Genomic DNA, 19,043 nt, shown 5'->3' with positions numbered 1-19,043 from the left:
ACAAAGTTCAATTGAATAATATTAAAATTAAATTAATTGTCGGTCTTCAAATTGAACTGGATGAATTATAAATAATATATAATCTAATAATAAATACATGTTTTTCTCTTGTTTCAAGTAAAATAAGGGCTGGATTAAAGAATAAATGACATAACAGAAAGCTTTTGAAACATGTGAATCTACAAATAAAGTACACTATAGTTCACTTAATTGGCCTGCAGCTTTCAATTCAGTTCATTCAGGTGTGAAGTGATGTCAACCAAAAAAGCCACGATATTCATATTCTTCTCATCTTCCAAAAAGAGAAATGTGTGTGCAGGGACTAACGTTATATCTGTGGTTATTGGAACCACTTGTTTCAGCTCTATTCTCTCTGTTATCATCATTGTTGGACAGTGAATTCATGTGTTAGGATTCTGATCATATTGGACTCTTAGATTGTTTATTATCTGTGACTTCATTTTAGATGTGAGTGGGTACGTTTGCTCAAAAGATCTGTGCACCATGTGAAATAACTAGTGACTCAGGTATTATTCTACTACTACTCGGTCTCTCACCCCATCTCTCTCCCATGTGATCTCACTGAGTCGGGAAACTTATCGGAATACACATATTTGATTGGCTAAACATGATCACGTGATGTGATTTACAACGCATGTAACTGGTCGGTGTGTTTCCTGGACCGCTGAATGAGTGCCGTAAAGGATAGAAAAGCTGCGTCGGTTAAAATAGAAGCGCTCTGTCAAAATGTAATAATGCTCAAGGTAATGAGGTGTAGGTATAGGCGGGAACAGGACCGAAGAAAAAAACCAACCACAGCCAACCACCTGCACATATTCATTTATTCGTATCTTTTCTCTTTGATGATCCCGCCCTATCAGCCATAACCACAAAATATAACGTCAAAATAATAAAGAGAAAAGAGAAATCTAAAGAGAAATCTCTCTGCTTCTTTTTAACTGGTGAACGTACTATTCACTGACGACCATGGCCTGAGAACATGTAAACACATTGTGCTGTAAATCCTATTTTCTGATGTGTTTTGCTCGGATGGCGAAGGCATGACCCGCCTACTTTTGTCTCTGATTGGCTTACCCCGATATCCTTACCCTAACACTAACCAATGTCACTCCTCATGCTTACACCCAACCAAACCAACCAACAAGGACTACAAGTACTAGCCAACAGTAGGTCATGACATTGTCATCCTTGGAACAATAATTAGGCACTTGATGAACTATTAGAAATAGACAATGTTCTCGCCGATTGTCTCGTTTCCTTATGAAGTTGAGTGAATGTTACTATCTGCTCCCCTCAGATTAGTCTATGGGAGGAAAAAGTGCACTTTTTTGCTCTGAGATGTTTTTCTTTCCAACACTGTACACAGCAACACAATTTTGGTAAATCCAGCCTTGTAAATATCATCAATACCTTCCCTCCAAGTTAAGGAGTCAAACTGAAAATGAGGAAAAGAACATGGCACAATGTGAAGACTAAGCCATGACTTCATCTGTTTTGGTTCGGAGCTCAGCAGTACACACCGACAGCGTACCGGCTGTGTGACCGCGCGTCCTCGCATTGCGCGCCCTAAAAATATCCCTCACCAAGAGTGCAGATCAAAGGGGGCAACAACATGGCCACGAAACCCGCCCCGGCATTTAACCTAAACCCTCACAGAGGAGGAGCATACGCCGCGAGTAAAGGGCCCGCGGCATCCAGAGCTGTGCAGAGGAGAGAGGGAGGCTGGCTCGGGTTTCAGAGACGCGCACTGACGGCTGACCTGCGGCACATTGTTGGATCGCTCAGAGGGGAAGCAGCGACTGGGACGCACAGAGGAATACGAGTCACATCACCAACTGACTGAGGACAACCTTCACAATGTCTCGCGTTCTAACGTTGATGTAGTTGCTCATCTGAGTGCAGCAAAGCAGTTTGGAGACAGTTTGAAGATAGAAAGACAGCTGCTGAACAACAGAGAGAGACTGCCTCTCAGCTCCAACGTTGCGGGGCCTCAGGATTCCTCTTCACCTGATGAATAGAGGGATTTCTGCGTGGATAAAAGCAGAGTTAGAAGTCTAAAATGGATGAGCATCAGAAGTGGGGAGTCGCTGGTAAACCGGGCGAGGAGAGGCGGACTCGCGGCGAGCAGCAGCAACCTTCAAAACAGCCGCTGTGGAGAAATTGGAGAGATTTGCCAGGCGTAATGATTTGCATCGCAGCACCTGTTTTGTGCCTCGGAGTTTGCATTGTGGTTTTGGTGCGGACCTCGGAGCTGCACAACAGGATAGTAAGTCTGGAGCAGCGGCAGCGGGACGCGCAGCTCTCCGCCTGGATGTTGTCTCCGGAACAGGTGGAGCCCGTTATCCTGGGCCGACTGGACCAGATCCTGGAGGAGGTGAGACATCGGAACGTTTTAGAAACAGCAATATAATATCTGTGGTGGTCTGTACAACCCTTGACAATCCTTAATTCAGCCCTTCAAATACTTACCCAGGGATGTTTTCATGTGTCCATTCATCTGAAAAGATAAAAACAAATTAATTGCAAACGCCCTTCATTAATTAACAGGGTCGCAAATCGTTTTGGTTGCAAATAAATGACTTTTTCAGTTGTCAGGTCTTTGATGGCTTTCCGTCAGTTTCGGGTTAAATGAAAGGCTTGTTTTAGGTTCCGGAGGATTTAAGTGACTTAGTGCCTTCGGTCAATTTGAATCTTGTTATTGGTCAATTTCATCCGTTAGTTTACCCTGAAAAAGAAGATACAGTAATCTTATAACAATTTCAACCACCCAAAAATCATTATTAATGAGAAAATAAATGGAATAGATAAAAGAAAGAAGAGGCCTCAGTTTCATTTAGTTTCAGTAGTTTTCAGTATTCTACAACTTCAGCTGGGACTAGTGTGAGGAGGAGAGGAGAGCATCACGCTTAATCCACTATCTTTTGATTTAGTCCTGATGAAACAATCATTTATATTTTGTATAATTGTAATGATAATAATAATAATAATAATAATAATAAATATTCTTAAGGAGTTTATCAGTTGTTTCTTATTAGTTGATTTTTTTGAAAATTGTGAGACAGATTTTTGTAGTTAAATCAATTAATTCACAATTTAGCTTATTTTGGCAAACCTGAACCTTATTAACGGCTTCTATAGCTGATCTATGAGGCATAATACTCTATCAATCATTAATGAAATCACCAGGTACCATTTATACAGCATGCCTCATTTGAAAGAATGTCTTTAGTCAGACGCAACAATGTTTCTGCTCATCTGAAGTGGACCATTGGAGCATGTTGGACCTGTGTGCATCTTCACTGAGCGCTCCCTTTCGCATCTGTTGATCTTCGAGTCGCCCTCTGTGCTGATCTCTCTTTGACCACTTCCACAGCTACACTAATAAGCTCTTCCACAGTGATTGAAGTCAGACAGGGACCCTGTTTTCCCTTCCACTGTTTGCTTTGGCCTAACTTTTATCACCCCTCCCATATAATACACCTACCAGGAGAAGGAAGAGCACAGGCTGCCTACTCTCCATATGTTAGCCTTAGTTGAAATTTTATAAGAGCAAATATAAAAAAAAAGATTCTCTTATGTTTGGGATACGAAACATACTTGAAGGAAACAGATGCATTCCTGTGAGAAGAGAAGATGGATATGGATGATTGTCAGAGCTAAAGTGTTCAGGGCTATCACCATCATTTAAGAAGTACAGAGCTCACAAGACCAAGTCTCCATTTCCAACCAGCAGAAATGTAGGTACACATTTCTTCACTTCTCCGTGCAACGGCTCCATTTAGCGTGAGTTGCCAGATATGGTCGTTGAGCACAGGTATTGGTTTTGGGCTATCAGGTAGCGTTAGCGGTTTGGTGCATTTCGCCACTTTGGACAGAGCTGTTTCTGCCAAGGCTAACCCAACCTATTCCTTCTCCAAACTCACCCACTGATGCACCCTTAGGCGTCTGTATTAGGAGCACCATGCTTTCAACTAACTCCAATGTAAACCCATCCTCGTTACTATTAGACGCGCTGAGCGACTGATGTTGTATAGAGAGTAGGGAGGAGGTTTGGGGTGGTTGGTTGGCTCAAACAAACATGGACTTTCACTGCTGTTTGTGCCCCCTGTGAAACCAAGTAGACATGTACTTATTTTACCTTAGTTTTGTTCAACAAAAATACTTATTTTAACCCAAAACACAATCTTTTGCGAAGCCTAAACAAGTATTTCTGTTGTGAAAGTAAACCTAAACACTGAATAAACTTACATTGGATTTCTTTTTTTAAAGACACTGTGAGAACGTAATGACCGGCAATTGTATGGTTCCTATAACACAGAAGTTTATTTTGAAAAGACGCTGAACATTTATTGAGAGCAAACTGACCCACCATCTGTGACTCATCTAAAACACTAGACAGGAACCTAGAGTGCCATAGTTTGAATCTTAGGGCCGCTGACTAAGCTGCATTCATATACTATGTGTTCACAAATAGTACAAGGAGGTGTAGATGTACTGAAGGACTCAGTTATGTACAATCAAAGGTGCTGGTGATATCCAGTCCTGTTTGAGTGCTTGGGTCTGGAGCTCCTCCATGGGGCCCAGTGAGGAGGATCTCTCCTTCTTCATCTCTAGAAGGGCCTGGGGCGATGCAGCCTGCCTCTTTGTTTATCTCTGAATGTATAAATAGTTATTATTAATGGGGCACAAGCACAGATGTGTCATTTTGTAGAGAGAGAGAGAGAGAGAGAGAGAGAGAGAGAGAGAGACTGTGGTACTTTAACCCAACACTATCCAGAATCCAGCTCGCTGTCTCCGTCAATGATGACCAGATTACTCTGTTCCATCAGCACAGAGTTAGTCCTTATTATTCCACTCCAATCTGGATCACAGCAGAATCCATTATCTTATTGAGTATTGTGTACAGCAACATTGGAATTATTTCTTGAACAGCAGACAATGCAGTGGCTGCACAGCTTCTAGGAGTGTGGTTGCCAGGTTTGGTACCAGTTTGGTACTAACCGTATCTGGCAACTTGCAGCAGGAGACACTGCAGTGCGGGCCGATGATAAACGGTCTATCATGTCCCCTTGTTGTTTCTGTTTTGTGTGGATTAAACTAACAAGATGAAGTGTGTTAATTAGTGAGCTTCAGGTGTGTTGGTAAGTCTTAGCGGTCCAACGGACAGTATGGATTAATTACACAGTTGAAATCAAGGTTTACTGCAGATCGTTATCGACCGATATTCAGCAATAATATCCAAACAGCAGATCGACATTTAATCTTAATTCCTGATGATTCTGTTGTGAACAAATATGTGTTGACCTTTGTTTTATTTCATCAATACAAATACAATATTTTATTTCTTAATTGTCTGAATTGTATTTATTTTATGCAAATAACCTCTACAGATGACAATAACAAAGCAAAATGATAACATTTAGTATTTTTGATGGTTTAGCACTTGACTTTGGGGCGGTTGATAGAATATACCTAAAAGAATAGCCTACCTATCTGGAGCCCTGTAGACCAACTGCTGCAACCAAGACAGCATGATGGGTCTCTTAAGTTATATTTGCTAATTCTTTTTCTGCCAATTGGAACCGTCACTTAAAACCCTGATACCACCCGAACCATGAGTTTAATGATCCGTTGCACTCCAGAGACAGACTTGCTTCCACTCTTAATGTTAAGATAGCCAACCCATGTCCTGCTTCCTGCTCTATGTTTAATCCTCAGACATGACTGGTATTAGGGCTGGGGCCTCATCGATTACAAAAATACATTTGCGTGACATGCATTGGCCGTCACAAGAAGTGACTGCTCGGTCATTCCCCCGGAGAACAAGCTGCAGCTATAAAAACCTCGCCTACGATCCTCTAAAGTATTTCAGACAGAGAAGAGACCCAACGATGTGATGCTCAGTCAGCGCCACAAACTACAAAATCTTACGCACAACCACTTCTGAAAGTGAACGCAACCCAAAGCCTTTCTTAAGTCAGCTCCGACTGTTAACGTTTTGTCCTCACCAAAGCATGATGTGTCAGCATTATCAACACGCAGGACGTTTTTCTGTTAGACAGTCAGCTGAAGTAGTTCTTCTTCATGTTTCTTCATCACCCTCATGTTGAAAAGTATTTCTGCAAGGCTGCTAATGTAGTAATGTAACGTTTCACCATGTTTACTGGCCATGTAAAAGAAGATGTCTTTCACTAACATTAACAGTTATACAGTCTGTGACTGTTAGTACTTCCCTCATCTTAACTGCATATTACTCCAGTAAAGAAATCCATCAATGTCATAACCATTTTAAGTAAAAATTCTGATTCTCCAGTTCTGGTTGCAATGACATACAGAGAATAAATGAATCACATTAAATGTGTCACAGCAATCCTTTTGAATGTGAGGCTCAGTATTTAACTGATCATCTGACAAACAAGGCCTGTCATTTTGTTACATGTCTTTGTTTTTAAGAGAAGGTAGTGGAATAAAATATTAATAAGACAAGTTGTTGATATTTATTTGGGACAAATTCATTTAAAGATAGTCTTCAGAATAATCAATCAATTAGCCGTTTGATTAATCGACTAATTAGAAAAAAGAACTGTTAGGTGCAGCCCTAATTGGTATTCATCACTTGTGTGTTTGATAACATCTGACCGTGGATTATTTAGCAGCTAGTATAGTAAAACAGGTGTCCCTGCAGTAAAATCAAATAGGATCTTCTTGTTCATCATACAGCCTACAGAGTATTCCTATTTTGAAAAGAAAACAAAAAGGTGTGAAGGTTCACAGCCTTTTGTCACTGCAAATGCTCAACAGGTATCCAAGTTCAGAATAAGCTTTGTGAGGTCCTTGAAGGCATTTGTAGCTCCCCCAAAACAACCATAACCTCAACAACAGCCCAACCCCCCAACTCTGTCTTTATTATCTCGTCCCAAATTTGGCCCCTTTAACATTTACAATTTACCACAAAGTGCTCTCTGCAGACCTGGCGGAGACCTGGTGTGCATAGTGAGTGCAGAGGCATGATGGGAGATGGAGGCCACATTGTGAGGTGCAGAAACGTGAAAAATATAGTCTCCCCCTGCCCCGGATTCCTCACGCTGCTCCCCACAGTCCTGTCACCCAATACACTGTAAGGCCTATGCATGCATGCATTCACACAACACAAACACAAATACATGCTTATACATGTGCACTTCCTCTATGATGTGTGTGTGTGTGTAAGTACAAATGACCCATGTGCTAATCAGACAGCCAAATGCAAACAGCACACTCAAGTAGAAGTGCCTGAGCCACCTCTGCACTTCATCAGAGCACAATTAGTGATGGTTGCACACACACACACACACCCACCCACCCACACACACACACACACACAAACACACACACATGTACACACACTGAGTGACTTTTTTCTCTTACCTGAATGATACATTACGGTTGAACTTGAGACTAAACAGGCCCGCTCAGTTGTAGATATTGTAAAGATCTCCAGCGGAGTAAGGATTTACAATGAGCAAACGTAAGAGTGTTTTTCTTCATGAAAACATCACATCACTGTCCTGAAGGAAAGAATCAATGGCACGGTATTAAGTGCTTTCTGTCTGTGTGATTGATGATACCATGTGCTAATAGTGTAACTGCTGCTGTCTAAAGACACGTCTACACCCCAAACATCTGCATTCTCATTAGCTTTTCACTCAATTGTATCTGTGGTCTGGAGCCGCTAATATTAAAATGTATTAACTTCAATGGAGTTTATTTTACTAGGAAAATACACTCAGTACCAGTATTAGTTACATATAATAATAATAATAATAATAATAATGATAATAATACAAACAATGGTGACACTACATATTAAAATGAAAACATCTCAAAATACATGAAATAACATTCACATGATTTAATGAAAATCAAAGTCAAAATCAATTTTGAGGGTGCATCACAATAGAAATGTCAAAATGCTTAACTGACAGCATGACAGTATAATAACAATAATGTAAATGAATGGGAAAATGAATGAGAAATGTATTGTTTTTCATTTTTCATTTTCATGAAAAAACAGAATTGCAAACCATACTTTTTGCATTTTAATTATGTTGTGTAGCTCATTCAAATGATGTAATGTAGTGTGACCTCAGTCAAGCAGTCAGGAGCTAATGAGAAATACTGTTTGTTATGGAAATATGAAATAAACAATTTCATTTGATAACATAACCTCTCTGAAAAAAGAATGACTCAAAATGATTTTGAGCATCATTGATAGGAAATTGCATTATTTCAAATGTCAGTCACTTTTTTTCTACTTTCTACAATGAATTTCTGTTTTGACTTCAAGGTTGCATCCTCAATTGCATATTTAGTACACTGAAACAGTATGTACAATTATTTAGCATGTCTGGAACCTTATTCTAAAGCCAGTAGTATGTGAATGGCCAACTATTTCTGGTGAAATATTACAGTGTGCAAACATCCCACAATTTATTCACACAAAAGTATGTTGAGTATTGTACACATGTTGATTATGTAGTCCAAGGAATGAGATTTAGGACGCAGCACAACTCTCTGAAGCTAAGAAACAAGTGAAGTGAAGGCCTGGACTCAGAACATCATAACAGGAAGTGTGTGGAGCAGCAGTGCCAGGTCTCACTGTTAATCAGACTACAGGATAGTAAAAGGGTTTGTCATCCTTTTAAAATAGAATGTTCAAACCACATTACAACACGCTGGCATCGGGTTACCACCACAACACACACACACACACACACACACACACACACACACACACACACAATTCAACCCCTTTACCCAAAGCAGCCCAGCTGCTCCACACATACATCATAACCATAGTCTGTAGGATACCATTCTATGACCTTGATAACAAACAGAACAGCTGTAGTAGGATGTAGAGCTGAATTAGTTCAGGCAGAAGTAATATCATTGGTTGAGTTAAAGCTCAGTGGGTGGAGCCAAAGACGCACCCCATTGTCTCCGTTTTTTGTTCCATTTTCACAGCGAGTCAGGCTTTCGCAACAAAACCACTTAGGAAAAGAGCGTGGTTGACGTCGCTCAACCACGCTCAAGCAACCCATGTCACTACCACGTGACTAATGACTCACGTGACTCACAACGCTAAATACTCACGTGACTACCAACAGGTGACAAAATATCAACTATTACTTTTAGTTTTGCGCGGGACACAAGCACCTCTCTCCTGGCCATTTTGGCTCTGCCACCTCCATGTTTGCTTGTGACATCAGAGGTAAGATCCAGACTCTGAATGTGAACAGTAATGCATGTATCCACCCCGTGATTGGGATCTGCTCCAAGATATAATGGGTCCTTTCTCAGCCCATGCTGCACCTGTCCACCAAGTGCCATGACATTTTTGATCCTGCCGACAGACGGAGGTAATGATGTTTTTTGTCCTGAGAGGTCGGGATTAAGACACTGCTGCATCTACAAACAGAGTTCCTTCTTTGTCAGTCACAGATTCCTGCTAGCTAACTGTAACTGGCTCTTTGGCTCCTCAGCTCATGAGATCATTGTTGTACATGGAGTAATACTTTAGGTAGCACAGTCGTTTGACCATAGGAGAATGTTAAAGGCTAATGTCTTTGAAGTATGGTCATTGCATTTCTCTCACTCTGGTAGACTCTGCTTCTGTTGTGAGTGTTGATGTTTTATGGTGTAGCTCATTTACTTACAACTGATGACTACCGTAGAACTGAAGCTTCTCCACTCTGCATTACTTCCATTATCTGGTTTGGAGAATGTGTCTTTCAGACATGTTGCTTCAGGGTGGACCAGAGGGAGTTCTGGCTGCACAGCTCTCTGGATCAGTCCGACTAAAGACTTCTACAGTTCAATCAGGAGAGACAAGGAAATGATTAGTAGTTAACATTTATTACGACAGATGAAGCGTTTAGGAGTTACACAGAAATTGTTTGGCGCTTGAACTCGACAAGGAGACTTGTGATCGCGTTGTGATTGCCCTGAGCGGCAACAATATATATCAATCCCCCCGGGGAGTCCAGACACTGGTGGTGGTGGCTGGAGGTTCTGCTGGAGTTGGCTGGAGCTGCTGATGGAGTACTGCATCTGCGAAGATGGATGGTGCTGGGGAGGAGGAGGATCACATGAAACAGCAGCAGGAAGCTGGAGGCGGGGATACAGCACATTTAAGAGGAGACAGCAGCAAGCTGATAGGCTAACAAAAAGAGGGTGTGACTCTGCGCTATTAGCCGGGAACGGCCAGCTGTTAAACAGCTGATAGAGTCTATGACAGTGACAGCCGGAATAGAGAATGTGCTGCTAGTTAGGGAGCAGTATGAGAGAAAAGCATACGAGCATGAGCGTGCAGGGATAGTCTTCCTGTCTGAACTTGCGCTAGAGCTTCATCTGTGAGTGGGCTCTGCCAGTATCAATCAAATAAACTCCTGCAGGAATTCATGAATAATATTAAAGCTGCAAGCAGCATTGATCGGGCCCTCGCAACTTCATGCATGTCGAGGTTACTGGCAGGACTCTGGTTAACGTGGCCATGCATTTCTGTGACCATCATACACTAAGTACATGAGTTGAACGGTATTTCCTGCCGAGACCAGCGACGTAGCCAGGTCATTTTTGCCAGGTCTTTTTGAGTGTAGCTCCGAATACAATCATAAATGTAAGCCTGAAAAGATCCACAAAAAAACTGAATGTGTGTGAATGCGCTTTAGTGTTAGTAACATAACTGACTGTCAAAGTAAATGCAGGTCTCAAAACCGACTGTATGGGCATCTATAGCTCTGACAATCACTGCTGAGAGACTCAAAGCGTGAAGAGTCGAGGAAAAATGGCAGAATCTATAGTTCCATTTGGAAAGAAAACATCTTTTGGTCGCGAAATAAGTTTAAGCCAAAAGGTCAGCCCGTGTTGTATAATCTATAACAGTGGTTCTCAACCTTTTTTCAATGATGTACCCCCTGTGAAATATTTATTCTGCCAAGTACCCCCTAACCAGCACAAAGCATTTTTTGTTGAAAAAAAGGTGCAATACACAGCGCTGTGCCATCAGTGTCTGATTTATTAAACTGTCAATACTGAAGATTGCATTGTTGCATTGAACTGAGTGCTTTTGCATTTACATTTTAGTGAGAAACTTGTGCTTCACTGAGGATCTTTGTCAGTCTTGGTGGCAGGGAGGCAACTGCTGTGATCAAGCTCTTCTCCAGGCAGAGTCTGTTTCTTTGCTTTGTTTTGATCACAGCCATTGCAGAGAAGGAGGCCTCACATACATATGTGGAGGCAAAGGGTAGTAGCTGCTCCAAAGCTTTCTGTCCCAGGTCAGGGTGCTCCTGCTTCACACACACCCAAAACTGTGTGAGTGTGGATGTGGCAAACTTCATCTGGAGGCCACGGTCAGATGACATTTCCAGGAGTTTTTCCTGATAAGTGACAGGTAGCTTGCTTCCGTTTGCTTCGGACGAGAGAAATGGGTTTCTCACCCAATCCAGCTGTGCAGATTTCTCCTCCATGTCAGGAAAGTAGGAATGACAATCTTGAATCAAGTTGGTCAAATGTCCCACTATGACCGATGATTGACTGGAGCTCTGTCCACATCCTCACAGGTTGGGTCAAACCATCCTGGTATGGGGGAGACTCTGGGTTTTTAGGATAATGAAATTGAATAGCCTACTGAATGTAAAATACAGTTTATGAACTTACACTTATATTTTATTGAATATTTATTAAATAACTATTTTTAAAGGATTTTTAAATGGATGCTAATTTTAAATATATATTTTTTAAATCTCACGTACCCCCTGGAGTGCCTTCACGTACCCCCAGGGGTACATGTACCCCCCATTTGAGAACCACTGATCTATAACATGAATTAGGTTGGGTGCAGATTGATTTTACTGAACAAACATCACATTGCATGAAATTACTTTATATTACAGCCTGCCTCCAAAAAGATTTGAAAACTACTGTATCCAATTTCTGCTCTCCAAACATCTTAGTTTGCACATATTTAGATCAGAGAAATCTTTTTGTGGTGGCCCACAAACCCTTTTAATAAGTTCAGTGCTTGGGCCGCTGTGATTATAGAATCCTGCTTACGTCCGTGGTTACCAGTAGGTGGCGCTATTACTATGAGTTAGTATTGGCATGCAGAAAGTCATGACAGTCATCAAGCATGTCAAGTTTGGGACAGTTTTGACAAAGTACAGTCGAGTTACAACAGCTTGATGGATTATGGCGAACCATGTAAAATGGCCGCCACACCACGTCCATGTTGTTCGATGAAACCTCAAGCTTTTAGTAAGTTTTAATCACTAAGGAGGAGTTCGTTAAAGTACAGCACCTGGAAATGGTAAAAAAAACACGAGAAATTCATACAAAATTCAAAATGGCTGACTTCCGGTTGGGTTTAGAGCATGGATCCCTAAGACTTTTTTTTAAGTCTACATGTGATACATCTGCTTATCAGATTTTATACATCTAGGTGAAACGTACTGCGAGGGCTGCATCGTCGAAATTCTGTAGACTTGCCACTCTGAAGCATTAAAATCACATCAGATAACTACATTCAGGATTTTAAATGTGTGTGACAAGTTTGGTTATGTTTTGAGCATATTTAGCCCCTCAAAAGCACCTTTGTTTCTAATTACATTATAGTCATTTAGCAGACGCTTTTATCCAAAGCAATTTACAATTCAGATTCTATCACACTGTAGGAACAGCTACGGGAGCAATTTTGGGGTTAAGTGTTGCTCAGGGACACATCAACATGCAACTAGGGGAGCTGGGGATCGAACTGCCGATCCTCTGATTGAAGGACGGCCCTGCTCTCCACTTAGCCACAGTCGCCCTTTTCCATGGCAAAGAATCATTGCCGTGGCAACAGCCTTTAACGAAACAAGAAACTTTGAGTAACTTTTCATCACGAATCTCTTTAGACTCTACTGACCAAATTTGAAGTTGATTCGATTAATTCCCTAGGAGGAGTTCGTTAAAGTACAGCGCCTGGAAATGACAAAAACGACACTAGAAATTCATACAAAATTCAAAATGGCTTTCGGTTGGGTTTAGAGCATGGCCCCAAGAGACTTTTTATTAAGTCCAAATGTGATACATGTGCCTACCAAATTCTGTAAATCTATGTGAAATGTACTGCAGGGGCTGCTTCATCGAAATTTTGTAGGGGGCTCTATCGAGCCGAATTGCCACTCTGAGGCATTAAAACCACAATATGTAACTAAATTTTGGGCTTTAAATCTGTGTGCCAAGTTTGCTTATGTTTCAAGCATTTTTAGCTCCTCAAAAGCACCTTCGTTTTTCACGGCAAAGACGCCGTTCGACGAAACATCAAAAGCTTCATGAACTGGCATCATGAACTTCTTAAATTCTTAAATTTCTTTGGAACAAATTTGATGTTGATCAGATTTACCTACTAAGAGAAACAAGTCAAAGTATAGAGACTTTAACTTCCTGTTACCAGGAGGTGGCGCTATGGCTATTATACATAATTTGCCACTAGATGTCTTCAGGACTGGAGTCTCATCAGTTACGTGAAATCTGGAAAAGATCTGACCATGTGGAGTCGAGTTACATCAGTTTATTTGTTCATGGTGAAGGGCTGAAATTTGCCGGGCCGCCACGTCGCCACCCTTTAATCCATCCATCCATTTCCACCGCTTATCCGGGGTCGGGTCGCGGTGGCAGCAGGTCAAGCAGGCCGACCCAGACCTCCCTCTCACCGGCAACATGTTCCAGCTCATTCTGGGGGATCCCGAGGCGTTCCCAGGCCAGCTGGGAGATGTAATCTCTCCAGCATGTTCTGGGTCTTCCCCGGGGTCTCTTCCCAGTTGGACGTGCCTGGAAAACCTCCAGTGGGAGGCGTCCAGGAGGCATCCTAATTAGATGCCCGAACCACCTCAGCTGACTCCTTTCGACGCGAAGGAGTAGCGGCTCTACTCCAAGCTCCCTCCTGATGACCGAGCTCCTTACCCTATCTCTAAGGCTGAGCCCGGCCACCCTACGGAGGAAACTCATTTCGGCCGCTTGTAGCCGCGACCTTGTCCTTTCGGTCATGACCCAGAGTTCGTGACCATAGGTGAGGGTAGGAACGTAGACCGAGTGGTAAATTGAGAGCTTTGCCTTCCGGCTCAGCTCCCTCTTCACCAAGACGGTCCGGTGCAGCGCCTGCTTTACTGCTGCAGCTGCACCGATCCGTCTGTCGATCTCCCGCTCCATCTTACCCTCACTCGTGAACAAGACCCCGAGATACTTGAACTCCTTCGCTTGAGGTAGGCACTCCGTCCCCACCTGGAGGGAGCAATCCACCGGTTTCCGGCAGAGAACCATGGCCTCAGATTTGGAGGTGCTAACTCTCATCCCCGCCGCTTCACACTCGGCTGCAAACCGCCCCAGTGAATGCTGGAGGTCATGATCCGAGGAGGCTAACAGGACCACATCATCTGCAAATAGCAGAGAAGCGATCCCGAGACCCCCGAGACTGACGTTCTCCGCCCCCAGGCTGCGCCTAGATATCCTGTCCATGAAAATCACGAACAGGACCGGTGACAAAGGGCAGCCCTGGCGGAGGCCAACACCCACCGGGAACGTGTCTGACTTATTGCCGAGAATGCGGACACAGCTCCTACTGCAGTCGTACAGAGACCGGATCGCCCGTTGTAGCGGGTCCGGCACCCCATACTCCCGCAGCACCCCCCACAAGACCCCCCGAGGGACCCGGTCGAAAGCCTTCTCCAAGTCCACAAAGCACATGTAGACTGGTTGGGCAAACTCCCAGAATCCCTCCAGTAGTCTTGCGAGTGTAAAGAGCTGGTCCACTGTTCCACGGCCGGGACGGAATCCGCACTGCTCCTCTTGAATCTGAGGTTCGACAAGCGGTCGGAGCCTCCTTTCCAGCACCCTGGCATAAGCCTTCCCCGGGCTTATGCCACCCTTTAATGAATTCCTACAATCTTCACAATGAAGCATTATCAAGGTCTTAAGGCTTTTCTGACAAAATTTTAGAGGGATCTGATTAATCTGCAGTGGAATGTAAATGTACACAACCTATAATTTCCTGTCGCCACTAGGTAGAGCTATTACTATGATTCTAAACTGTCATATAGATGTTTTCAGGGTCAGGATGTTGTGACATATGATAAATTTGGCGCAGATTAGACAATGTACAAGTTACAACAACTTCCTGTTTCATGGCGAATGGTGTTGACGCCACGTCACGGATACGTAATTTGATAACTTTTTGATCTTTGAGTAAATTTTCACTGCCAAGGTCTCAAGAGCATACTGACTAAATCTGAAGTCGATCGGGTTAAATCTGTAGTAATCTCATCAAATTCAAAATGGCCAACTTCCTGTTTGGTTTAATGAATAACTCCAAGAGGATTTTTTGTACGTCCCATCACGTTACACATACAGTACGTACCACATTTTATTCAGCTAGGTGAAACCCAATGTTGGGGCTAGTCAATAGGGGGCGCTATCAAGCCAATATGTTATACCTGGTGCTGGACACCCTAATCAGACTGCAATTTCCGCCATGACTGGCTTGCGTGCCAAATTTCAAAATCTTACCAGTATCCCAAGCACCTCTTTTTCGCGATGAAACACTTAGGAAAATAATAATAAACATTAGAAGAACGATAGGTCCTCGGCTCCGACTACGTTGGTGCTCGGGCCCTAATAAAGTGAGTTGAAGGGAAATTTTGATTTATTAGATTCTGCACGAGACTTTTGAATGACGAAAGCACTTAACTTTGGAATCCATGGTTATTTTTATCCAGTGATAGATTTTTAAGAGTGTGTTTCATAGCTAACCCCATACTTAAGGAATGAAGGCCTCAGGTAAGGCCTGTGGGACGTACATTTATTTTGAGTTAGTTTATCTACATTCACTTTCTCTGATGCCCTTATGCTTATCAAGGCCTCTATGTGCTTCAAACTAAATGTTTCATCTGAACCCCCCAGCGGAATTGGGTTCAGGCTCCATCCAACAATTCTGAAACAGACAATCTCAGTAATTGATCAGGCTTCATGAGGTATGAAGGTAAGCAGGGTTTGAACTTCTCTTATTATGCAGTCAGTCTTTAGACGTCTTCAGAAGACACTGGTTGACATGAAAAACGGCCAAGCAAATGTAACTCATGTCCCGTTAATGCTCCTCCATGGTTCGACTCATGGCCATTGTGAGGCAGGAGTCAAAGGTGGATTTTCAAATATAGGGTTTTCAACCGAAAAATGAAACAATTTACAAAATTTGTAAAAAATATGTGGGCCCATAAAAGTGCAAACTTAACATGAACTGAATAGGAGTGAACAGCATGAAGTCTGAACACAAACTGAACACAGCGGGGAGCATATATAATGGCTGATCAGACCATTTATGAAACAAAGAGGACAACAAAAAAAAACCCTACCACCTAAACTGCAAATAACATCAGACAGGACAATTAGTCTTTCAGTATAATTAATTAATCAAAGCAAAAGCACTAACTGACATACTGTAAATATATAAACAAAATCTCCAAACCATAAATCCCCCCATCATGTGGTGAGCTACTGTCTCTAGGTGAGGAATCGTCACTAGTGGCACAAGACGTCCAGCCCAAACACACCGTTTATAAATAAAAGCTACTGTCAATAGTGGCGCAATCTTTTCAAAAAATGAGCTAATGAGTGTAAACTATAGAAAACCCTGGTGTTTGCAGGGTTACTGACATTCAGCAGGTGCAGCCATCACACCGTCCTCCCACAAACTGGGATAACAGACCCACTGAGGTAACAGGCTGTACCCAGAATACTGCAGAAGTGCTCAGAATAACAGGACCTCCATGACATCCCCTTCTGCACCTGTTGCAGGCTCTAAACAGTAACCAGCAGTGGGACTGACTGCAGCGGAGAACGCACACGGATGCTTTTCTATTCTGTTCAGGGTCACATCACATGCAGGCTTTTATTTGTCTAATGAGGTCAACTGTCATACTTTGATATCTGGAGAAAGACTGAAAGGTGTTGTCAGGCCTCGTGCTAACAATGAAACAATAAATGCCAATATTGGTAGTTCCTGTTTGAATGAATGAATGCTTTGTTCACTCTCATGCAGAAACTTGCAGCAAGACTACCGAAGACACGGGAGTCGAGGGAGGCTCCCCACAGCTGCCTGTGTCCCCCAGGTAAGTTCCTCACCCCTCCCACCTGAGAAGTTTTTATGTTGCTCCAGCATGTATGGGTCAATAGACAGAGCTGCAGTGTGTCGCAGGCGACTGTGGCCAAGTCGATAGCAGGGCCGTCCTTCAATCAGAAGATCGGCCGTTCGATCCCCGGCTCAGGCTCCACTAGTCCACAAGTTGCATGTCGATGTGTCCTTGAGCAAGACACTTAACCCAAAAATTGCTCCTGTAGCTGTGCCTACGGTGTAGAACTGTGGTAGAATCTGAATTGGATAAAAGCATCTGCTAAATGGCTGTAATGTAATGTGTGGGGAGATATCTTCATCAGTGAACATACTGCGTTGCACTGCTGTGTTTTTGATCGGCATCAGTTAGTGGGAGAGGGGAGCGTTTAGACGGAATGATCAACATGTGGCCTTGTTTAACATCAATTCCATACAGACAAACAATATAACAGATGAAGAGAGGGGGCAGATGTATGCCTTTGATTCCTCACCTTTAAATAACTATTGACAATAAGTTTACAATAATTTACATTTATTTTTACTCGTGCAACACGGTCAACAAAAAAGCATCTTTCTCTTTGGTCACTTGTGTCGTGTAGTGCTCTCTCTCTCGCTGGCTAAGCTGACTGGGTCTCAGCCTCATCTTCACTTGAAATATCAAACGTGAGCCATCTAGTCGGTTTTTCTGATGTGATGTGTTGTATTTGATAGTGTACATGCCAGCTGTGCGCCTCGCTCACTCAGACATGCCTAAAACAGCAGTACTGCTGAGACTGGTAGAGTAAGGTAACCTGTTTCTCTGATGCAGCCCCCAGCTGGTAGTCATTAAGTCATCAGATAGACAAGGGATGTGTCTGTGTGTGTGTTGACTCTTGCACTTATTCACGTCATGTGGGATGGATGGTAGGAGGTACTCCCATGTGTAGAAGTGTTCCTGTGGCCATGTGTTATTTATTTATTTATTTATTCATTCATTCATTCATTCATTCATTCTCAGGGACAATGCACATTGATCAACATCACAGTAAATGCGTGTTAGCCAAAAGGCTGATGTTAAACTGCTGTCCTATGGCCAGATGTTAAATTAGCCATTAGAACAACAAAAAAAACACACCTCATTTCGAAAAAAAACCAAAAAACTGTATGTTGAATTTTGTTTTTGCAACAGCTTGCTCAACTTTATTTTTTATTTATTTATAATTTGTATTCATATCAATGACAATTTAGAAAATATTAGAAATAATAATTATAAAATCAAAAGTGTTTATTGCTGCTCCGAATGGCCACAGTGGAAGGTGGAGTGAGAAGCGACGGACACAAAACGGAGGACTTTCCTTTTCTTATTAATGCTTACTTTGTTCTGCACAACTATTGTGAAGTCCAAACAGAAACTGTAAAGGAACAAAGCAGTAATTGCTCTCCAGTAGACAGAGACTTCAGACACCAGCAGAGCTACGAGTGAGAACAGAACAACGAAACCGAGGAAACGAGTGAGAGACGTCTGTTGACCACATTTATGGACCCATAATCTAGTAAACTTTTATGTGTAAGTGTTGATTTTGAAGTTGATTTGATGTGAGAGAGAGTGAGCAAGACCTGCAGCGCTGTAACTTAATCTAAAAAAAACAAATTTCTAAAACTTTCCACGAAATATGTTTGAGTTTATAGAGGAATATTTTAGAGGAAGATCTTAAGTATCAAACACTACCTTTCATTATTAAAGACTACTTCATTACTATGTCGTATTGTCTGTAACTAAGCAACCAATCTACTTCCTGTTTATACCAGCACCAGCATGCCCAGTGTACGTTAATAGTCATGTGATATTCATTTTCCGGCT

General features: G+C 42.4%; 1 protein-coding gene across 23 annotated transcripts in view; it reads left to right on the top strand.

The window, feature by feature from the left end:
• The first annotated feature begins 1,621 nt into the window (after positions 1-1,621).
• Positions 1,622-19,043, top strand: part of col13a1 (collagen, type XIII, alpha 1) — a 135,625-nt gene continuing 118,203 nt past the window's right edge. For 22 of the 23 annotated variants that reach the window (XR_004213699.1, XR_004213693.1, XR_004213703.1 and 19 more), the window contains exons 1-2: positions 1,622-2,395; positions 17,132-17,201. Coding sequence is in view for 5 of the 23 variants with exons in the window: in XM_031873090.1 (XP_031728950.1) it covers positions 2,081-2,395; positions 17,132-17,201 (385 nt within the window). In the remaining 18 variants the exon portion in view is untranslated. Of the gene's footprint in view, positions 2,396-17,131; positions 17,202-19,043 lie in introns of those variants that run through there. The other variant, XR_004213704.1, reaches the window with a different exon arrangement.

The sequence above is a fragment of the Anarrhichthys ocellatus genome, unplaced genomic scaffold (assembly GCF_004355925.1).
Source record: "Anarrhichthys ocellatus isolate YVR2014 unplaced genomic scaffold, GSC_Weel_1.0 scaffold68, whole genome shotgun sequence".
Classification (NCBI taxonomy): Eukaryota; Metazoa; Chordata; class Actinopteri; order Perciformes; family Anarhichadidae; genus Anarrhichthys; species Anarrhichthys ocellatus.
Note: the sequence above shows the minus strand (reverse complement) of the source record. Positions and strands in the feature narration are given on the sequence as shown.